Source organism: Corvus moneduloides, chromosome 14 (assembly GCF_009650955.1).
Source record: "Corvus moneduloides isolate bCorMon1 chromosome 14, bCorMon1.pri, whole genome shotgun sequence".
Taxonomy (NCBI): domain Eukaryota; kingdom Metazoa; phylum Chordata; class Aves; order Passeriformes; family Corvidae; genus Corvus; species Corvus moneduloides.
Window position 1 is genome coordinate 14,384,150 of NC_045489.1, and position 19,963 is coordinate 14,404,112.

Consider the following 19,963-nt stretch of genomic DNA (forward strand, 5'->3'; position numbering starts at 1 on the left):
CATCTTTAACCAGTAAAACAGAATTTGCTGTTAACCTTTTGTTTTCTAGCTAGCTGTGCTGATGAGTTATGATTAATTGTAGTTATGTTTACAAAAAAACTCCAAACCAAAATGAATAACCAATTAAGCTTATAGATTGAAAAATAAGATAAATGTTTGTAGCAGTTGTGTGACAGACTTTTAGTAAGTTCATATATATCTAAAATAAATTGCAAAGGGAAAATATGAATAACATTCTGTTGCATTCTAGTGAAAGGTTCCATGCTATTTTTCACAAAGTCATTTTTCCCATGAACTTCCTTCTCCTCCTTTCCAGCTTGCACAGCCTGGTCTTTCGCTGATGTGCCCCAACCCCAGATTTTCATGGTTTAAACATACTCATTATAGCATTCTAGGACTGCTCTGAATGAGGATCACCATAACAGTTACATGCCATGCTTATCCACTACTCAAAAGCTTGACCTGGGTCACTTACTGTGACATCAAAACAATGGGTCAAGAGCACCCCAATTACTGCTTTTCCCCAGGCTCTCAAGTTTCCTTGCTTCTGACAATTTTTCATAGAGACCGTAAGAGCTCCTTCCTTCAAACTGAGCTCTGTCATTATTTAAAGTTACCACTTTGGTATCTGAGAAATATAAGTTAAAATATCAGCTGTCAATGCACCCCATGTTAGAACGAGGAATTAACTTTTCCTTGTCCTTCCTTGAAGATCAGGGGAAAAGACACACCACACACCCAACCACAATGGGCTTCTGCAGTTCATAAGGCCATGTTTAATTGAAAAAATTGCTTTTTGGCAACATTTCTGCCTACCTGGGGCATTTAACTGAAGCAGGGCTTTCCCATTAGGAAATGTATGCAAGAGCATTTTATATCTGTGCATTATCTTGCTGGATCTCCCAGCTGTGCCCTAAGTCCTAAGCACTGATTCTGTCCTTTGTGCTTGCTTAGATTTTCCATCCCTCATTTGCCACACACATCTTGTGTCTTAGAGCTGGATCAATTACCTTGAATACAAAAATGTTTAAAGCTTGGAGAGTCAGTAAAACCCTTAAGAGGAGCCTGGGCAAGAGCACAGTGCTAAATGGCAGGCCCAGCACATGCATCAGAAGATTCCTTTCTAAAGGAAAGTTGTTTTAATAATTTCATTTTGACTCAGCTGATGATCCACACTAGGTGGAATATTGAACAGCTGTAGCCTAACAGACTGAAAAATCACCTCCTTGAAAAGCAGGGAGATGGATGCAGCAGGACCAGAGCATCTGTAGCCACACTCCCCCGTAGAGGGAGCTCCCTGGAGAATTGCCATCCTCCTTCCCAGGTTCCCGGAGTGTCAGCTGGCACAGCCAAACCTTCAGAGCCACCAGGACAGAGGTGGTGGTTGATGCTACAGAGAAACAGCTGCTGCAGAGTGAAGCTCTACTGCACTTACCTGGACACAGAACAAAACACACACACGTGCTCAGAGATTTATCCCCTCGGATGGGAGATGCACACAGGACAGTGAATTCTGTGAGGAAGCAGTGCAGAAAGAAACATGGCTTTTGTGAAGGGACTTGGAAGCAGTACAGTGAAACTTAGAAGGTTAAAGCAGTACAGCTGTGGACAGTTTTCCCCTTTCATCTGGCAGAAACCATTTTTTCCCAGTGTTTGGTTAGAACAAAAAAGTTTTGGGGTACAAACATCAGAAGCACAATTGAATTAGACAGAACCAGTTGCTCCTGTGGGACCTTACAGGAGAACATAAAACACCTTTTCCAGGGAGCCCTTTACACTGCATTTTAGCTGTGCATCCAAGCCTAGGCCAGCAAGATCATAGCAACCATAACATTTAAAAATTACATCCCTTACATGGAAACATGCTGGGAAAATATTTGTTGAGTAAAGAAGTATATTCTTCTCCTGTATCTGCACTACCCGGCATTGCATGGATCTCAGCTGGGTAAAATAGGCCTCAGAACTGAACTTCAAGCCTTCAAAAATACAAGCACCCCAGTCAGAGAGATTTTGCTTAAAGACAATTCTCTTTTTGGCCTTGGGTTTTTGAGCTTTACAGTTCAAACCTATTCTCTCATTCCATTGTATTTATTTTTTAAGTTCAATTCTCATGACTTTGAAAGCTTTCTAAAGGTCAGAACAGAGAAGTACCAGATATTGCCACAATCACCCAGAGTGTAATGCAGTCATTTCATATTGCTTTAAAGCTTTCAAAAAAACATTGTGACTTTTCATCTCAGGGAATGTGGCTAAAGGTGTGGGTCAGTTTCAGAGGGAACAGAAAGCCAAATCCTTTGCCATTAGACATGGTGCAGGCTCTGGGTGATGAGATGAAAGAGCTGTCCTGCTGTTGAAGCCCTATCACAGCTCCCATCTCAGCATCCACTCCTGGACACAGCTATTGAGCACTGGGCCAAGTTGTTTAGCCTTGTATTTATTTAATCTTCCTGAGGATAAAGAGGGATGTTCCACCGAGAGCTCTTTTGTTTCACTCTCTATCAGTTCAATAGGAGAGAGAGCAGAGCTAAAGCCACAAGCAATGGTTTGTATATCTTGTAAGTCTTCTAAAGCCTTGTCATCATATGCTGTATTATGTTGTCTTTTTTACTGAGTGACCATTGCTCTATTGTACACCATCTGCCTTTTTGTGACTTGATGAACCACATAGTAAAAGGCAGAAATCAATAAAGTTCTCCAGAACCCAAAACCTTGGAGGGAAAAATGTTTTCCTGCAGCACCATCTTGTGGTCCCTGATTTTAGTACTGAAGATGTCCCTCCCTCTCCCTGGGCCTGGAAGGGCTTTCTGCAGACCTGGGAACCACACCCAGCTTTCAGCAGCTTCTTTTCTAGCCACAGAGGTACTCTGAGGAGCCTGGCAAAAATGATTGTGCCCTCTTGTAGCTGGTCTGGACCCTCATCGAGTTCTTGGAAGGGATAGAAGGGAAAAAGGAAAGTTGAATTTGGCTCAGCAACACGCAGCTTGATATACATGGTACAATCAGCAGCTTAGGCGCTGGGGAAAAGACATGTGTCAGTTAGCTGTGGGGTAACCCCCATGTTGAAATTGTTCTGTAATATGTTTAGGTCCAGGAGCACAAAAAAAAAGCAAACAAGAAAATATTATGCAAGGTGTCTGAATATTGAGTGGAAGCAAGCAGCCAATCAGCTGATCAAAGCATCCACCTTTTTGTGACATTGTCAGTACAGTTTGCATCGCAACCAGGCCTGTGAATAAATATCTGTGCTTTGACCCTAACGTGGCAATCTTGGCCTTCAACAGTAATGAAATAGCTATTATGACATCTTAGGCACAGATAGCAGTTATTTAAGCAATACCCATGGCTTGACAGCTACTGATTCAATGCACTGTCAAGCTAATAGAGAAATGAAAATGCAAAATCAGAACCTTTGTCTTTTCCAACTGAAAAGCAAAACTTCCAGCTTTTTAGAACACTTTTTAGAACAAAGCTGCTGCATGGAGAAGGAGAGGCCCCACGTTCATGCACTGTGCTCTCGACTGCTGTCCCACTAAGGGGAACACAACCCTGGCTGTGACTTTTTCTCACCTCTCCCTCTAACAGAACATTTTGCTTAAGCTCCTCTTGTTCTGGGGCTGCCAGATACAGTTACTGCAGATGCACTGATTGCTCACCCTTAAATACAGTTGTTTTATCAGAGCATGTCCCTTGTCAGGATGTTGTGTGACATTGGAACCACTTGTGCTTCCAATGACATGGAAACTGGAGGAATTTATTGCCCTTCAAATCAAAATCATGAAGCCCCACATGAAAGCCTAACTTTCTCTGGAGCACAACTCGCTCTCTGTAATCACTGGCCATGAGGATTTCTCTGGTTTGTCATGTGCACAGTTCAGCTGTGACAGTGCCTCAGAATTCACGTAGCAGGAAACTGTTTTTCCTTTGTCAAAATGTCTATATATATACTTCACCTTCCATAAAAATAGTATCAAAAAAGAGCAAATACACATCAGATTTAGAGGGCAAACAGTGCCCTATTCAGTTTCCACTGTTCTGCTGCTCCACATCAAAAATAGTGTAATACTTTTGCTTGCAAAATTTTAACCAAGTCATCTGTAACATAATGCTTGTGGCAACGGTTGCAATGTCAGGCTTTAAAGCATACAGTTACATCTGATCATCAGCAAGCACTCCAACAACTTCCTGAGATTGCCCATATGCCTATTCCACCCACATTACACTTGGATTTTAAGTGATCCCTTTTTTAGGACTTTAGGAAACTAAGAAAAATGTTTTAAACAGGGAATCTGAAAGTACAGTTTCTAAGAATCCCTCATAATATTTACACTCCAGCTTAGGACCAAGTCTCCACTCCTGCCAGTTGTAGCTCTTGGAAATTCTGCTACATGGACTTCACAGTTCCAAAGAACTATGACAAGCGATTGCGTTACTGTGGGTGATACTGACTTCTACTGACATTATTTTACCTACTCACTCTGCACTCAGATTTGTTTCTTTTATTTTTGTTACACTATGGGGAAATGGAAGAGAAATTGCATTTTGGAATCACCTACTTTGGGAGACAGGTCATCCTAAGATCAAAAAAATTTGTGTGGTGCAGCGATACCCAGCGGAGAGAACAACTCCAGAGACAACACTCCCGCAGTTTCCTTAAGTACTTTGCATTTTTGCCAAGCATATCTTTAAAGCAATTGCCCAACAACAGATTTCCCAAATCCTCTGTAGCCTGGTAAAGAACTGGCTGTTCTCCTCAGCAAGAGTAGCACTACTGTACTACGGGGCCATCCAATACAGAACCAGAGCAAGCTTCCTCTCTCCAATTTAATGAGTGACAACACTCCCTTAATCTTTTTCTAAGACTGACCCCTAAGCTGAGTTTGGCACATAACTGGTGTCTTTATGTCCCTCCACAGGGATGCTACTCTGTGAAAGGAACACTGACTTTACTATTCAAGGGTTGCCATAAGCAGTTTGCCTTTCAGTGTTACCAGTGGTTTTTTTGTACAGGAGGTATGGAACAAGTGCAAGAAACTAGAATGAAAAACTTTTACTGCAAAATCAATAGTATTATCAAGGGTTAACAACTTTGTATTACTTCAGTGCTAAAACAAAACGTGTCATTTTCTGGGAGATAGTCAAATAATCCTGGTGTCTTCTGTTTGATCTTCAGGATCAGGTGGATGTTCCTATACACCAAAGGGAGAAAAAAAATCCCAAACATGAGTATAACTCGATTTAGGGACACCTTTACATTTCTGCCAGATCAATACTATCCCTGAAATATTTCCTTGTTGTCTAATGACCTCCCTGACACTTTTTTATTTCATTGTGACGTTCAGTGGGCTATAGTTTGGCATGGTCACATGAAGTAAATAGCATTTCACTCTCAAATTACATTTATTTCAGTAGTCAATTGCTCTTCAGCATTCAGGAAGAATGCCAAGAATGCCAAGATGTGGAGCTATGGGAATGCTTCAGCTAAAAAGCACCCCTATCCATACAGAAAGGCAGGCTGTTCAGTGTCTGTAAATGGACCTGCCTCTCCTGAAAGTAGCAAACCCATTGCTTTTCCACTTTCTCATGCAACAATTTGCACATGACATAAGGAACACTGAAGTGGCAGAGGGCTTTAACCTCAGACTGTCCATGGCTCTGCTGTCAGCTGGCAGCCCAGGACAGCAATCAAATTCTTGCAAACTCATTACTTCTCCCACAGCAGAAAGGTGATCCCTGAAGGTGATCCCTGACAAGCAGTGCCTTTGGACAATGTCTACTGCACTGGGAGGCAGCAGGTATTGGGTAGTGCATATCTTTAGTATTCTACACAGACTCAACAGAACAACCCTAAACTTAGAACAAAAGAATACTCCGAAGTTAGTTTACCTTCTTTTTTTTTTGTCCTTTTGGTTCTTTCTTAAGTCAGTCCAGTAAATGGCGATGAATCTCTTCATCATGAGTCTTTTTCCCACGTGCTCTTTTTTCCCGTGCAATTTTCTGTACTTTTTTGCTTATCCTTTGTAAAGGATTGATACACGGACTGCAACATATTAAAACAGCTGAAATTGGTTGACTTCCAAGGTAGGAATTTAGAGAAGGTCACCTAGACTTCAGCCATGAAATCCTGGCTCCAGTGAAAAAACTCACAAAGCTATAGTTGACCTCAGGGACCACCATAAGACTCATCACCAGAAGAAAGATAAAGGTGAGGAAAAACATTTCAGTGCTTTTCCCATTTCTTACATTTTCTTCATGAATTTCACCTTCTGATTCATGGAATAATTTGGGATTGAAAATACCTTTAAGATCATCAGTCTCAACCATTAACCCAGCACTGCCCAGTCCACACAAGGCACACACAGGCCTGGGGCTCCCCTTGCTGCCCAGCTCCTCCTGGGAGAGGATCTCCTGCACAGGGTTGCTCGTCTCATCCCCAGCAGGCAAGGATGGGGAGACAGTGCAACCACAACCAGAATTTTCCCCAGTAAGAACTCAACAAAATTCTGTGGGCTGCTTGCTGCAGCTGTACTAGGGATTGGGCAGGAATGAACACTTTTCTAATTCTATTTTTAAAATCAACACAATATCATTCAAAAGTAGCGCTATTTAAGTGCACCTGCATTTTTCTAACCTTTAGTGTTTTAACCTGTCCTTGCATGTGGTTCTTAAAGCAGACTAACAAAACTGAGAGGAATAAGGTAGACTGGCACATTTAAGGACACAGCAAAGGTATCAGAGCACAGCTCTAGACAGGAGGTGCTGTGTTGATAGCACACAAGGGAAATTGCCAGTTGGCAGGGAACAGACGTGTAGATTCTGCTTCCTGCATGAAAAACACCATTGGAAGGAGGCAAACAGTTTGTCCATGGGGATGTGGAAAGTAACAAAGCCTCATTGGCTTGGGAAATTACTAGAGTTGATCAAGTGTGGCAATGAGAGGAGTACTCAGCTCCCTCTATCAATTTTACAGGAATTCCATGCTCCTACATTTTCTTTGTTCAGCCATGGTATAGAAACCTTGTAATTTACTTTAGAAGAGTCAAAGTGGAGTTAAACATTATCCCAAATTTCATCAGCAAAAGTTCTCTTATTTTTTTTCATAACTAGAGAACAATTTTCACTTTTGTGCACACCAGTTACAGTACAGATTTGGCACTGTACATAGGACTCTCTCAACGATGACTGTAGAATGTTGAAAACAAAAGAATTTGTATCCAAAGAGAAGGTTTTTGGCTTATTAAAGGAATGTTTTTCAAAGCTCTATCAACTGTCTCTAAAACTGTTAAAACTTAAAGTTACAGTGAGATTGGTTTGCACCTTTCCCAGAACTCAAATATATGATGTTGGAAATCTAAACCATTTAGCATCTGGTTAATTACTGCATTAAAAAACAAAGCAAAAAACCAAGTCATAGCAGAAGAGCAAAATTCCTAGTTTCACTGGCTATGAAAAAACACAGAAATGATCATTTAAACATTAATGTGAATTCTCCCAAAACGAACACATATTAATTCATTTTCCAGAAAATTTATGATAATTTCATGTTGATTCTTTGCCTCCTGTTTTCAGAGTCACTGATGACTCAGTGCAGCTATCTGTATGCTGAGCATCAGCTGTTGAGCACAGTGTAAGATGTAATGTGGAGATTTTCACAGCAGGTTTTGTCAAAATGTGGGACTCCACAGCAAACAGCCATCTGCTAAGCAGCCTCATTAGTAAAGTCTACGTGTGTGTGTATACATGCAAGTATATGATCCCACACAGACTACTATGTCTTAGCAGAGCAAAAGTTTAACACTTGGAGGGAAAAATCTTCACTAAAAAGACAATTCTGTCATATTAACCAAGTTGTAGCACCAACCATTCAATATGAACTACTACCCAAGCAGAATAAAGCATAGTTATGTTAATTCATTCCATCAGTTTAATGACCTTGATGTTGTGGAGTTTCCATTTTCCCTGTATCCTGAGAACACATACACATGCTGAAACTCTTCACAGTATCAAACACTAAACTGCTTGCAGCTCATAGGCTGTAATGTGCCCTATACATTAAAAACCCCACACTGCATGTTAGAAGCATTAGAGAAAATTAATTCCCAACTCCCAGCTCATCTCTCTTACTCTATTGAGGTCTCATACTTTGTTCTTCCCTTCCTTGTCTTACTGCAGAACTCCAGGTCTATCCTGGAGGGGTCTGCTTTCGTGTTTGACGTGCAACTTTCCAAGCAAGTGAAGTAAGATTAAGTCCAAGTCTTTTATATCCAGGTCTTTAGAAAGAGTACTGGGGCATTAAATAACCTTTTTTTTCCTTAAGACAAATTGACTCTCTGTTTTATGTAGCTTCAAAACAGAAGGACTCATCTTTTATGTTTGAACATTAGTTTCCTGCCCTTTTTTTCCCCAATCTTTTCTCCCCTCACCTACTTCAAAGATGTCAGTTCTCCATATTTTCACCATTTAGAAACAGTAATTCATAAATTTGGTCTGCTCTAACACTTACCTTCTCTGCAAAAAGGCACAGCAACAGATTGGTAGAAACCCCAAAATCAAAAATCCTCCTCCGGCAAGCAAAACCACTCGAATGGCCAGCTGCACATCTGTAGAGGCAGCAGAAGTTTGCATTAGTTCTGAATAATTCTGATACAGGCACTGAGGGTCAGGTGACAGAATCAGCCTCTAAGACAGACATCTTTACTGCTATGAAGTCACAGCCATGTTGCTACTTAGCTCAGACAGATGATTTGTCAGCAAAGCTCTGACAGCACTCACACCTTAAGACACACTCATACCTGAAGACTTTAGTAAATGCCAAGGAAAATTGCCATCTCTCAGATGAATTTAAATTTGGACTCAATGATCACAAGGGTCTTTTCTAACCTAAATGATTCCATAATTCAGCAGCAAAACGGCAAAAAAAGTAGGTGTTAGAAATGAGTTCAGATGAGAAAGAACCGGTCTCAAATTTCACTTGAGTTTGAAAAACAGAAGTGTTTGTTTAGTTTCAGAGGCAAGCAGGGTTTGAGTGAGCCCAGGACACAGGGCAGGGTTGAGTGGGGGTAATAAATAACAGTGAAGAAAAACAATCAAAGTCCCTTAGCAGCTGCTTTAAGAATGGAGACAAAATCTTTCAAATGAATTCTGTTTATCTACTTCAGTTCATAGCTTTTCTAGCATTTTCTTAAGGCCTTATTTTATTCCTAGTGAAATTCAAGACAAACCTGCCGACGAGAAGAACCATTCAGTATGCAGCCTGTGACCAGCTTACAAGCACAACTGCCATGAGTTTAATATCTGCTAAGTGCTTCTGTTTTGTCAACAGATTGCTACAAGGCAAACAGTAAGTGTTTGCATTTTCTTTGGACATATGCTGTACATCCAGGAGCATTCAAGGAGCTCATTAATCTATGAACAAATAATTCTGTAAAATAGTCAGCCCTTGATATTGATGTCCAACCAATCAAAGCCTAACTGGAATGAGGAATCAAGCAGTCACAGCTGAGTAAGCATATTTAATTTTAAAATTTGCTTGAGTATGTATCTTAAAAAAATGAGCAGACAAGCTATAATTTTCACTGTACAGCTTTTCTTCTTGCTGTAGTGAAGTGTCTTTTATACTTAATATAAAGGCCCAAGCTGGGAATGAATGCTATTAAAACATTTAATTTCTGTCATACGCCCCTAACTAACTAACAGATTCTGATGGCATCACACTGGATAATACTTTCTTCAATCAAAAATTATCTAGCTAGTAGCAGCTACACGTGCCCCAGCACTGGAATGTGGAGCTGCTCAAGCACAAGAAAAATTTCAAAGTCTTATCCTGACCTCAGCTTGCTCCTGAAGAAGCACAAACAAGAGAAAGTGAATTCATGTTAGCTGACAAGTAACCTTGGGGTTTTATATTTGTATTAAGTTGTCTCTTGCTAAAAATTGGGGTATTACCTCTGAAATCAATGGAACTATGCTGAATTATACCAGGAAGAACTAAATAATTAAATTCTACATTATGGTTTCTTTTTACTAACTTAACATCCATGTTTGGCAAGACTGCTTGTGTCTGAAAACTCTTCCTACATTGTTGGTTGGTTGTCCTTGGAGAAATTCAAAATTTGACTGGACACAGTCCCTGGCAAACCTGTTGCAGCTGATTTTGGTAGAACAGGGAGGATTAACTCTATGGTTGTGAGAGGTCCTTTCCACACCCAATAATTCTCTCTCCAATAAAACTTCTCTAAATTATTTGCTTTTTTCAGTTTGTTGAAGCAACCTCACCATGAAAAGAAACAACTGTTTCTAGAAAGCTATACAAACAGGAAAAATTTATGATAAAAATTGAGGTTTGATAGAACCCTTTCAGTAGACCAAAGACAACCATGGAGTTATAAGCAAAGATAGGTCTACAAAAAATACTTTTTTGCATTCTTTCATATGAGAAAAAAAAAAAAATCATGCCCACCAAGTTGATGCTTAAAGGAAAAAAAGGAGGTAAAACGTAATGTTAAGGCTGTAACTTGACAACACAGAACCACTGACATTTTGTTTGTAAGAGAATTCCACAGGTCAAGTAGATGAATCTTCCTCTTGAAGCACGGCTACTACCAATATGAGATCAAGTGAGTTGTGTCCTGTTATATTCAAGTCTTGAAAACCTCCAAGGTTGGAGACTTCATCCCCTTTCTGATGAACTTTTTTGCCTTAATGTCTGAACTAAACTTCCCAAGCATCAGTCAGTGGCAATTCCCACTTGTTAAATCATCTGGTTCTTCCAGGAAGAATTTGTGACTCTCATCTTAGTAACTTCTCTTCTACACAGTTCAGCAGCTATTAAATAGCCAATCAGCCTCCTCTTCACCTTGTAAAATACATCCAGTTCCTTCACTTTTCTTCACAGCACTTTAATGGAGCTACTACTTTGGATGAACTCCCACTTTCCACAAACAAAGCCTTTACTTCATTCTTTGTACTGACATACGTGACTATATTTATTCATATAGCACTTGTTCTTTGCTTGCCAAGATATCCAGAAAATTTTCTACCAATTAATTGATTCTTTATTACTATAGATGAAGAAATGCATGCAAGCTTACAATTACTTTAAAGAGAGGGGTGTCCTGAAAAGCTGAAGGTATAAACAGCAGCAAGAACTGTATTGTGTGACCAGGAGCAGGATTTGTCAGGAGGCAGTAGCCCAGAGCAGCACACTCACCGTCTCTCACTGGCATGTAGCACTGCTCATCCTGCCCAATTTTGAAAGGACAGCAGTGATTTTTTGAGCATTCAGACATATTCCGGCCTTCTACAGGACATGGAGTTAGGAGTCGCTCGTTGCTGAGGCGGCAAGCTTTAAAAAGAAAAAAAAAGAATAAATTAGGTAAGGTGTCTATCCTGGGAGCAATGTGAAACAGAAGGAAGCCATCACTTTGGTGTCTCTAGCATGTTTTGATTAATTAAATCTGCCAGAAAACAGCATCACCGATGTTCACGTATGTTCTTTCCCAAAACCTAACCAATTTTTATATTGAAATTAGCAGAAGAGCTAAATCATGTCATAGAAAATCTTTAGTAATTTGCTTTTTTCTGTAAGAATCTATTACAAAGCTGAATCTAAACACCGTTGTGCCACTTTATTGTACTTAGGTTTGTAAAGTAAGTGAAAAAGACAAATTAAATTTTCTGACTGTACTGGTTCTAATTAAAAAAACACCAGAAATTTAAGGCTCTTTTTTTTTTTTTTCCCTGAAGGACTATATTGCAATTAACCATCTTTGTTTGACAGTTATTATTTGTTTCTACAAGCAGCTGAAAATCAGCTGATAGGAAAAACCCCCCACAACATCCAATCCAGTTATTGAACAATGTATTTTAGCAATTTTTGAGATATTCTATTTATTACCAGATTTATTGATAATCATGAGATACTCTGTGGGAATGGCTTAAATGTGTAGGATAGTTATAAACAGTAGATGTCTCTGAATATTTGATTCCTATAAAACATCATATCACATCCCTTATGTTATACAGCAACTGCAAAGCATTGTTTGGTTCCAACAATGCCCCCAGGACTGGTGGTCTTGTCAGTCTTACATTTATCAGAGACATTACTGGTAGCCAAACTGAGTTTGTTAAATGGGGGGATCAGGATCTTCACCAGTCCTTTGTGTTTACTTAGGGCTACATGTGAGCAATAGTGGTGGAGGCACGCTGATATTAATGCAGAAACATATCAAGTGAAAAGTAGCATTTCTGCTTCTCCTTCCTATTGGTCTGTGGTCTGGTTATGGAACCAGGCTGGCAGTTTTTATATATAACAAATCATTTCTGTACTCATAAAGATGATCTTTCTTTTTGATATTAGCAAATTAGTGTTGTGATTTCCATCTCAATAATTTTATGAAATAATGTAGTTCTTGTAATTTAACTTCAGCAGTCCAAAGGTGAGTGGATCATTCTATACTAACAGGCCTGAAGCCTTCCTTAGCCAGAAGAAGTGGGAGAGACACCCATGTGGGACAAAATCCTTCTCTCATTTAGGCTGTGCCAAATTCTCTTTTCTCTCTGCGTGTATGTGGGAAGACTAGAAAACTCGGTCAGATAAGATACAACAAAGCTAAGCATGGTGGATCTTATGTCAAACTTTCAGCATAATTTCAGCATTTCCAGCCCAGTCACATCACTGGTGATGGAGGGTTTTGCAGGAGGGTAGGAATGCAAACAAATCTTTGATTGTTCCAAAGAGGCACTTAGCAATCCCATTTTCAAGAGCTCTAGTGATTTTTACAGTATTAGACCAAGGGTTTTAAACACATTAAATGCTGACAGGTAGGGGAGGGAGGGTGGACTGGAAATGAGACACAAGTGGGAAGGGAAGAGAAAAACAATGCTGCAGTGGTGAAGTGACACTTACTCATTGGCCTGAAGAAGCTTAAGAAAGATTCAAATACACCTTTCATTGTCATGTTAGGTTTGCTGGGTGCCTCTCCACTCTGTTCTGAACCAGTCTGAATCGGTGCTGCAAGAACTGAAGGTTCATAATGATTAGCTCATTACCATCAAAACTATCCATAATTAATTAAAGCAATGACATTTTCATACTGATTATCACTCATTAGGAAGGCATTTACAATCATCAGGAACTGTGTCTACTGATGGCTAGCAAGGTTAAGCACAGATGTCTTTCTGTTGTATTCACTTATATTGCTTTAAATTGCTTCATGAACCACAATGAGTAAAGAACTAAAGCTGTAAAATTTAAATTAAAGAATCCATTCAGGTGGAAATTGTCAAGGATAAAAAGCCCTGCTGCTCACCTATGAGGTGCAGGTGACACGAAAATGCTTTGCTGTATCTATAGTTATATTTCTCTTATGCACATGAGCAGAACTTTCAGCTTTTTAGATAAAGATCAGACTCCAGTTAAAACACAGAAAAACGGTGAAAGGCACCTTTATCAGACACATGCACACAAACATGCATCTATCCCAGCATCTTATTTCAGACAGTGACCTACTGCAGTTGCACAGAAAAGAGCAAGACATCCCTAAATATAGAGGAACTGCACTGTTTACAAAAAAGCTACTGATTTCTTACTCTGGGACTTCCCAATCACCTTTCATTTACACTATTCTAAAAAAATATAGCATCAGTAAACCTTCCTGCCTCCCTACATCTCTTTTTCATTAAACCAAAAGTGCAAATCACAGTAGGACTCCACTGGCAATCAACCACTCCCCAAGGAGGGGGAAAAAAGAGACCCAGTATTCCCACCTGCTTGCCCTTTTTCCCTCCGTGAAAGAAATTTACACCATCACCACTTTAATAGCTTTCAGTGATGGAGTCTGCTGAAAGCCATTTCGTGGTGTTAGAGTTCCTTGTGAACAGAAGTGAGGTCACAGCCTAACCAAAAACTAAGGTATTGAACAGCTTCAATCTTTTGGATAATTCTTCAGCTAACAGCATCAGGAGCATAAATTCCCTGCTTGTCCTGGGGCACAACTTGCCTCTTCTGTGCCATACAAAACTCCCTCGGGAAAAAGAAGAACAGAGTAGAGAGAACTGAAGGTAATGTCAAAATAGAGAATCTGAAACTATCGTGTGACAGAAATGTGACCACCCAAGCTCACACTGACAGCTACGTCATGGGGCCTCTCTCCTTGCTGGTAAACAGGACAGAACAGAACATTTTGAAGACTTTGTAATGACTTCATAGGAAGTTCATGAGATGAGGTTTCCAAAATTCAGTTTGGTAAGATTTATCTGAAAACCATGGCTGCCCTACACATTAGTCTCTCATATGAGGGTTTAAAGAGACATGAGCCATATACCCAGGTTTAATGGCCATTGCTGTACTTAGACGTTTGTATCTATGTCAGAGCTCACACCCACCCTGGAAGCCTTTTGCAACGACACAGCAACTGCCAGCCTTTCGCTAAGAGATGAAAAGGCTCAGAGGCCTGGTTTCTCAATGCATTAAGGATCAAGTGCCAACATGTTTGGACTGATCCTTTATACATGTGTCAGATGACCAAACAACTTCTGTTGTGAGTGCAAGTTATCAGATAAAAACCTTTCTAATTACTTTGAGTCATCTGCTGTAGTAAGCAAATACATCAATTCTCAACAGACTGCAAGAACACCTTTAACAGAATGCTAAAAAAGAAGTCGAGGTGGAGGAAAAAAAGGAGAACCTATAATTGGGGAAAAAAATAGAAAAATCTATCATCAACTGTAAAATAAAAGCAAGTTGCACTGCCAGGGATGAAATAAACAGCATGTATTTCTTGTAGAGGTGCACAGAGGGAAATGGGAACTACAGTTGTAGGAAAAAGTTTTTTTGCCCTATTTGGGTCTCAGAACTGAGCAATCCAATCTGAAGTAATTGCTTGTAATATTTCTCTGTATTTTCCAGTCCAAGACAACAAAACCTGCAAATTTCTTGCTAGTAAATGTACTTGCTCCTTCTTTGACAATGCTTTTGTCCTTGCAATACTCACGTGAATGGATGCTACAAAGCAGGAGCAGGACCATGAAGACCCACGCCCGACGGGTGCCAAAAGGCAGCATTACTGCAATAAAACCAAGAGTAATAGTGGGTATAGGGTCCTGCATAAAACAAATTATTCATCTTAACTTCGTATTTATGGGTTGGAGCAAACCTCAGAGTTGACTGCTGCACAGAGCAGGACTGCCTTTTTTTGCAAGAAAGAGGAGGCCAAAACCCATTGAAAATATATGCGTATATATTGGCAATAAATGATATTGAAGAAATTACTCATTTAAAGAAAGTCTAAAGGAAGGCATCTTGTTAACAGAGACTAGCCAAAAAACTATCTTTCTGAAGAGTCCCAGAGCTGGACACCTGGAACTTAAAAAGACAATTTTTAGCTAAAAATTTTAACCCAAGTTTAATGAACAAAATCAAGAGTGAAGAATGAATAATTTTTGAAAGCTTAAAGCTGAATTCTAGTTTAGCTCATTGAATTCTTCACTCTTTTTCATTTGGAGCATATGAAGTGCTTTGGATAACATTTTCAAAAGGTGGTTCAAAATGCTATTATGGACAAAATTCTTCTAGAAATCCCCATGTGATTCATAGTAATTTAACAGCAGGTTTAAGCTGAGTTTTGTAACTCCAAGCAGCCCCTGATGACTGCTTTGCCAGATGCTGTATTTCACTTTGCCTGCCCCTCCTGTTTTACCCTAAAAAGGTCTTTTTTTGATTTTTACCACTTAGTTGTAAAGATAGCTTAAACCTAGAGACAATTTATTAGTGTTGGTGAGGGGAGAACCCCATTTTTTGTACAGGGAAAAGACTGACAGCATTTCACACGGACATTGCCCTTTGAAGGGTCAGCTCTTCCTGCACTCCTGCTGCTCAGTGAGGAAAGCTTCCCTGCCCTTGGATGCACTCGTGCTATAGAGGAATATACACACATGTTCTGTCCCATGGAGAAAGTACTTCGGTAATGTGAAATTATTTCTTAAGAGGACAGGAATCAGGTTTTCCAAGAGACTTACTAAAATCTAATACCACTCATGATAAATTGGGAAAACAAGGGAGAAGGAAAATAAGATAAAGAGAAAATTCTTGTTCTTGCCATTACTTACTTCTTTTGCTGTCTCCTCCAGCCCTGTTGGAGCAGGGCACGAGCAGCTCCCCAGGGTGCAGCAACCACAGACTGCCCCAACAACCGTGGAACCAAAGCATGTCACAGTGACCACCCCGTGTTCAGGTGCATGGAACAGGATGGACCAACAGAGGGGCCAGAAAAAACTCAAATGTGTTTGGGGAAAAATCAGCCCCTGCTGAGACTGTTGGAAATCCTCTCAAGTCTTCTAATTGACCAAGTTAAAAACAAGTTTATACTTTTACCAATCACACTCCAGTGTACAATACAGAAACATCACCTAATTGTGCAAACTGGGTAATAGTTAAGAGATCAAAATACACTCCTCTCAAATAAAAGTTTGGTCAGAATGCTTAAGTTAGAGTTTCTCACTAAGCTGAATTAATTAGGTAAGAGCATCACATCATTGCTTCCCCAAATATTTGCACACTTGAAACACAAATCTGACACATATCTTTCTTAGACCCGGAAAGCCAACCCCATCCTGGGCTGCATCAAAGGGAACATGGCCACCAGGTCACGGGAGGTGATTCTGCCCCTCTGCTCCACTCTGCAACCAGCTCTGGAGATCTGGCCTGATTTCAGCTGGGATAGAGTTAAATTTTCTTCTTTGCAGCTGGTACAGTGCTGTGCCTTGGACTTAGGATGAGAATAATGTTGAAAACACACCAATGTTCAGTTGTTGCTAAGCAGTTCTTGCTCTCAATCAAGGACTTTTGAGTTCCCATGCTCTGGCAGGGGGCAGGTGCACCAGAAGCCAGGAGGGAATATGGCCAGGACAGCCAACCTGGACTGGCCAGAGAGATATTCCACACCATGGCACATCATGCCCAGTATATAAACTGCAGGAGCTGGCAGAGAGATGCTGAACACTGCCCAGGGATGGGCTGAGCACTGGTCAGTGTATTGAGCAATTGTATTCTGCATCTCTTGTTCCTCTTGGATTTCATCTCACTTGCTCCTTTTCATTACTGTTACTATATTCTACTGTATTTCAATTACTAAACTATTCTTGTATCAACCCACAATCTTCACTCTTTTGTTTCCCCTGATTCCCATCCCCACTGGGAGGGTGGAGGGGGAAGAGGGCACTGAGTGAGTGAGCAGCTATGTGGTGTTGCTGGCTGGAGTTAAACCGTAAGTTCCCTCATATGATGGACATGAACCTTTTCAAGCTTGTCCAGAGGGCCATGAAGGTGACCAGAGGCCTGGAACAGCTCTGCTGTGAAGAAGCTGTGAGACCTGGGGTTGTTCAGCCTCGAGAAGGCTCTGGGGACACATTAAGGCCCCTTCCAGTACCTAAAGGGGCTACACGAGAAAGATAGGGAAGACTTTTTAGCAGAGCCTATGCAGAAGGACAAAGGGTAACAGTTTCAAACTAAAGAGACTTTCAGTTTAGACTAGATATAAAGATGAAGTTTTTTACCAATGAAGGTTGCCCAGAGAAGCTGTAGATGCCCTGTGCCTGGAAGCATTCCAGGCCAGGTTGGATAGAGCTCTGGGCAACTTGGTCTATAAGATGTCCCTGCCCAAGGCAGAGGTTGGAACTAGATGATCTTTAAGGTCCCTTCCAACCCAGACCTTCTAGAATTCTACCACTTCCATTCCGTTTATTAAGGAAAGGCTCTGAATAGACTGGGAGCAGTGTTTTTAAAATATACAGAAGCCTGAAGTGCAGATGCCATCAAATCAGCAGTTCTCCAAATGGATGGGCTGCCTAAAGCAGTTGCAGTTTGCTAGAACAGCCATCTGAACTGACAAGTGAGCCTGAAAAAACTAATATTCACATGCACGTTTTTTTCCCCTCATTTCAGTTAATTGCATGAGTTTAAAAGGTGGCTCTCTTTAACCTCATTCGTATGCAGCATTAGCTTGCTAAAATAAGCAGTAATACACAGTATCCTCAGTTTCATTGTTTCATTCTACACCCAGACTAGACTCAGTCACTCGCAGCAGTACCAATGAGGACATACTTGGAAATGTCTGATCCACAAGCCTTCCTTTTCTGAAGCATCACTTACATGAGAGTGAGATTTTCCATGCTGATTTATCCCATGGAACACTCCAGACAGTGTGATGCGTTTCTGACGTGGGACTTTTCAGACTGCTAAGTCACAGAAAATTGCCCCCTCCCCCCCCCCCCCCCCCCCCCCCCCCGCCATTTTAAATAGAGAACTTAGTGATTTTACTGCATTTAGGATTGTTGACTCCCCTTGCTGTAGCTGTAGTCTAGGCCTGAGGCTTGGCCTGAATCCATCAGGCAAAAAAGCACATCCAAATCCCAAACCACCCCAAATGTTTGCTATACCATTTCTGCAACAGTCCAGTTCTTAGCATTTATAGACTACATACATGTGATCATTTTTTGCTTTAAATTAACTGCTTTTATTGGAAACCAGTTTCTTAAATTCAGTGCAAAACCGTAAGAAAACATCTTCTCCTACTGAATTTTCAGTAGATACACAAAATTACCTATGATTGTTGCTCTTTCTTATTATCCAATTCCATACAGTACTCAAAGCACACAAAAATTACCGCTTTAAAGTCTATTGTAAAGCAATTTTTAAACAATGTAAAAAAAAGTAATTATGGCAACTGACTCATCCGGGTTTAACAGCAATTATTTCTCTATCAAACTGGTTGAGATGAATGACCTTTGTAACTGTGAAAGCACAAGTGACAGATGTGCGATGCATTTTAAAAAAATTATTTGTAGAAAACCAGATTCATCCCCTGATGCAGGCAAAAGATCACAGTCCTCTGTCAAAGACTCAGAAGAGTAAAGAGCTGTTTCTGCAAATCACAGTATAAAAATATGATGTGAAACCCACATTGCGTTTAAGTCTAATGAACCTCTGGCAAGGAAAAACCTTGTGATCCAACTGGAATCTATTCAGAACACTAAGCTCAGGAGGTCTAACCTCACTTTTCCTAACATATATTGAACTGCCTTAATACCTTAACAGTGTAAATGTCCTAGTCACCCCAATTTTTATGGGTTTGAGTATGCCTGGAAAAGTCTCTTTGACTAGCATCTTTGTTAAGTTCAAGTGAACGACGAGCAGGCTCAGGCCACACTACTGTGGAAGCAACAAGCTCAGCTTTGTTGCTTTTTAAAAAATAATTTTAAGCAGCCACCAGAATCAGCAACACATCTCCCTCTCCCCTTAACACAGGTATTCCACTGCAAGTCTTGCTGCTTCTGGAAATACACAAAACCTTTAAAAATACGCAGGATAAAAATATTTGAGACTCACATTCTCTTGCAAAGTAGCAGAGAACTTAGGAGAACTATGCAGCAGGGTTCCTGAAGTGACTGAAGAATACTCACTGGAAGCTTTTCTCTTTTAATATTCAAAACTGAAGGGTTTTGCAGGGAAACATACTGCAGTTCAGGAAAATAAGCTGCCTTTTACAGTAAGTGCTTGTAGGAAGAAGCAGGGTCTACACTCAGTACCATACTCACAGCACTCAGTGTCCTTCCTGGACTGGGGAAATAAAGCACGGCACACAATATTTGATATCAGAGACAAAAAATGGCTGAAAAAGCTCATCGGTAACTGATTCAAATAACTTCTGTATTCGAGAAACTAAACCTAGTACCTTCTTGAACTCATGAGTGCTCATAAAGAGATTTTTATCTGCTTCAAAAAAGCTGAATAAAGTGATTTTTTCCTTGACGAAGTTTTAATAACAACTCTGAAAATCTTAACTCCCCACCATCATTAACAAAAATGCATTCAGTGAACAATAGAAAAACAAACTCTGTATTTGTTAATTCAAAGGCTTTGAGCTTAACCCTACTGAATTTAGACTTTGGCATGATTCACAAATACCTC

At 40.2% G+C, this 19,963-nt stretch overlaps 1 protein-coding gene across 1 annotated transcript; it reads right to left on the reverse strand.

Moving 5' to 3' along the window:
• Positions 1-5,080: 5,080 nt before the first annotated feature.
• Positions 5,081-13,017, reverse strand: LOC116451248 (fragile X mental retardation 1 neighbor protein-like). The gene is made up of 5 exons (XM_032124459.1): positions 12,905-13,017; positions 11,207-11,341; positions 8,501-8,597; positions 5,884-6,037; positions 5,081-5,186 (listed from the first exon to the last, which is right to left on the reverse strand). The coding sequence occupies exons 1-4, from the start codon at positions 12,954-12,956 to the stop codon at positions 5,920-5,922; spliced, it is 402 nt and encodes a 133-aa protein (XP_031980350.1). The 5' UTR covers positions 12,957-13,017; the 3' UTR covers positions 5,081-5,186; positions 5,884-5,919.
• Between the last annotated feature and the right edge of the window lie 6,946 nt (positions 13,018-19,963).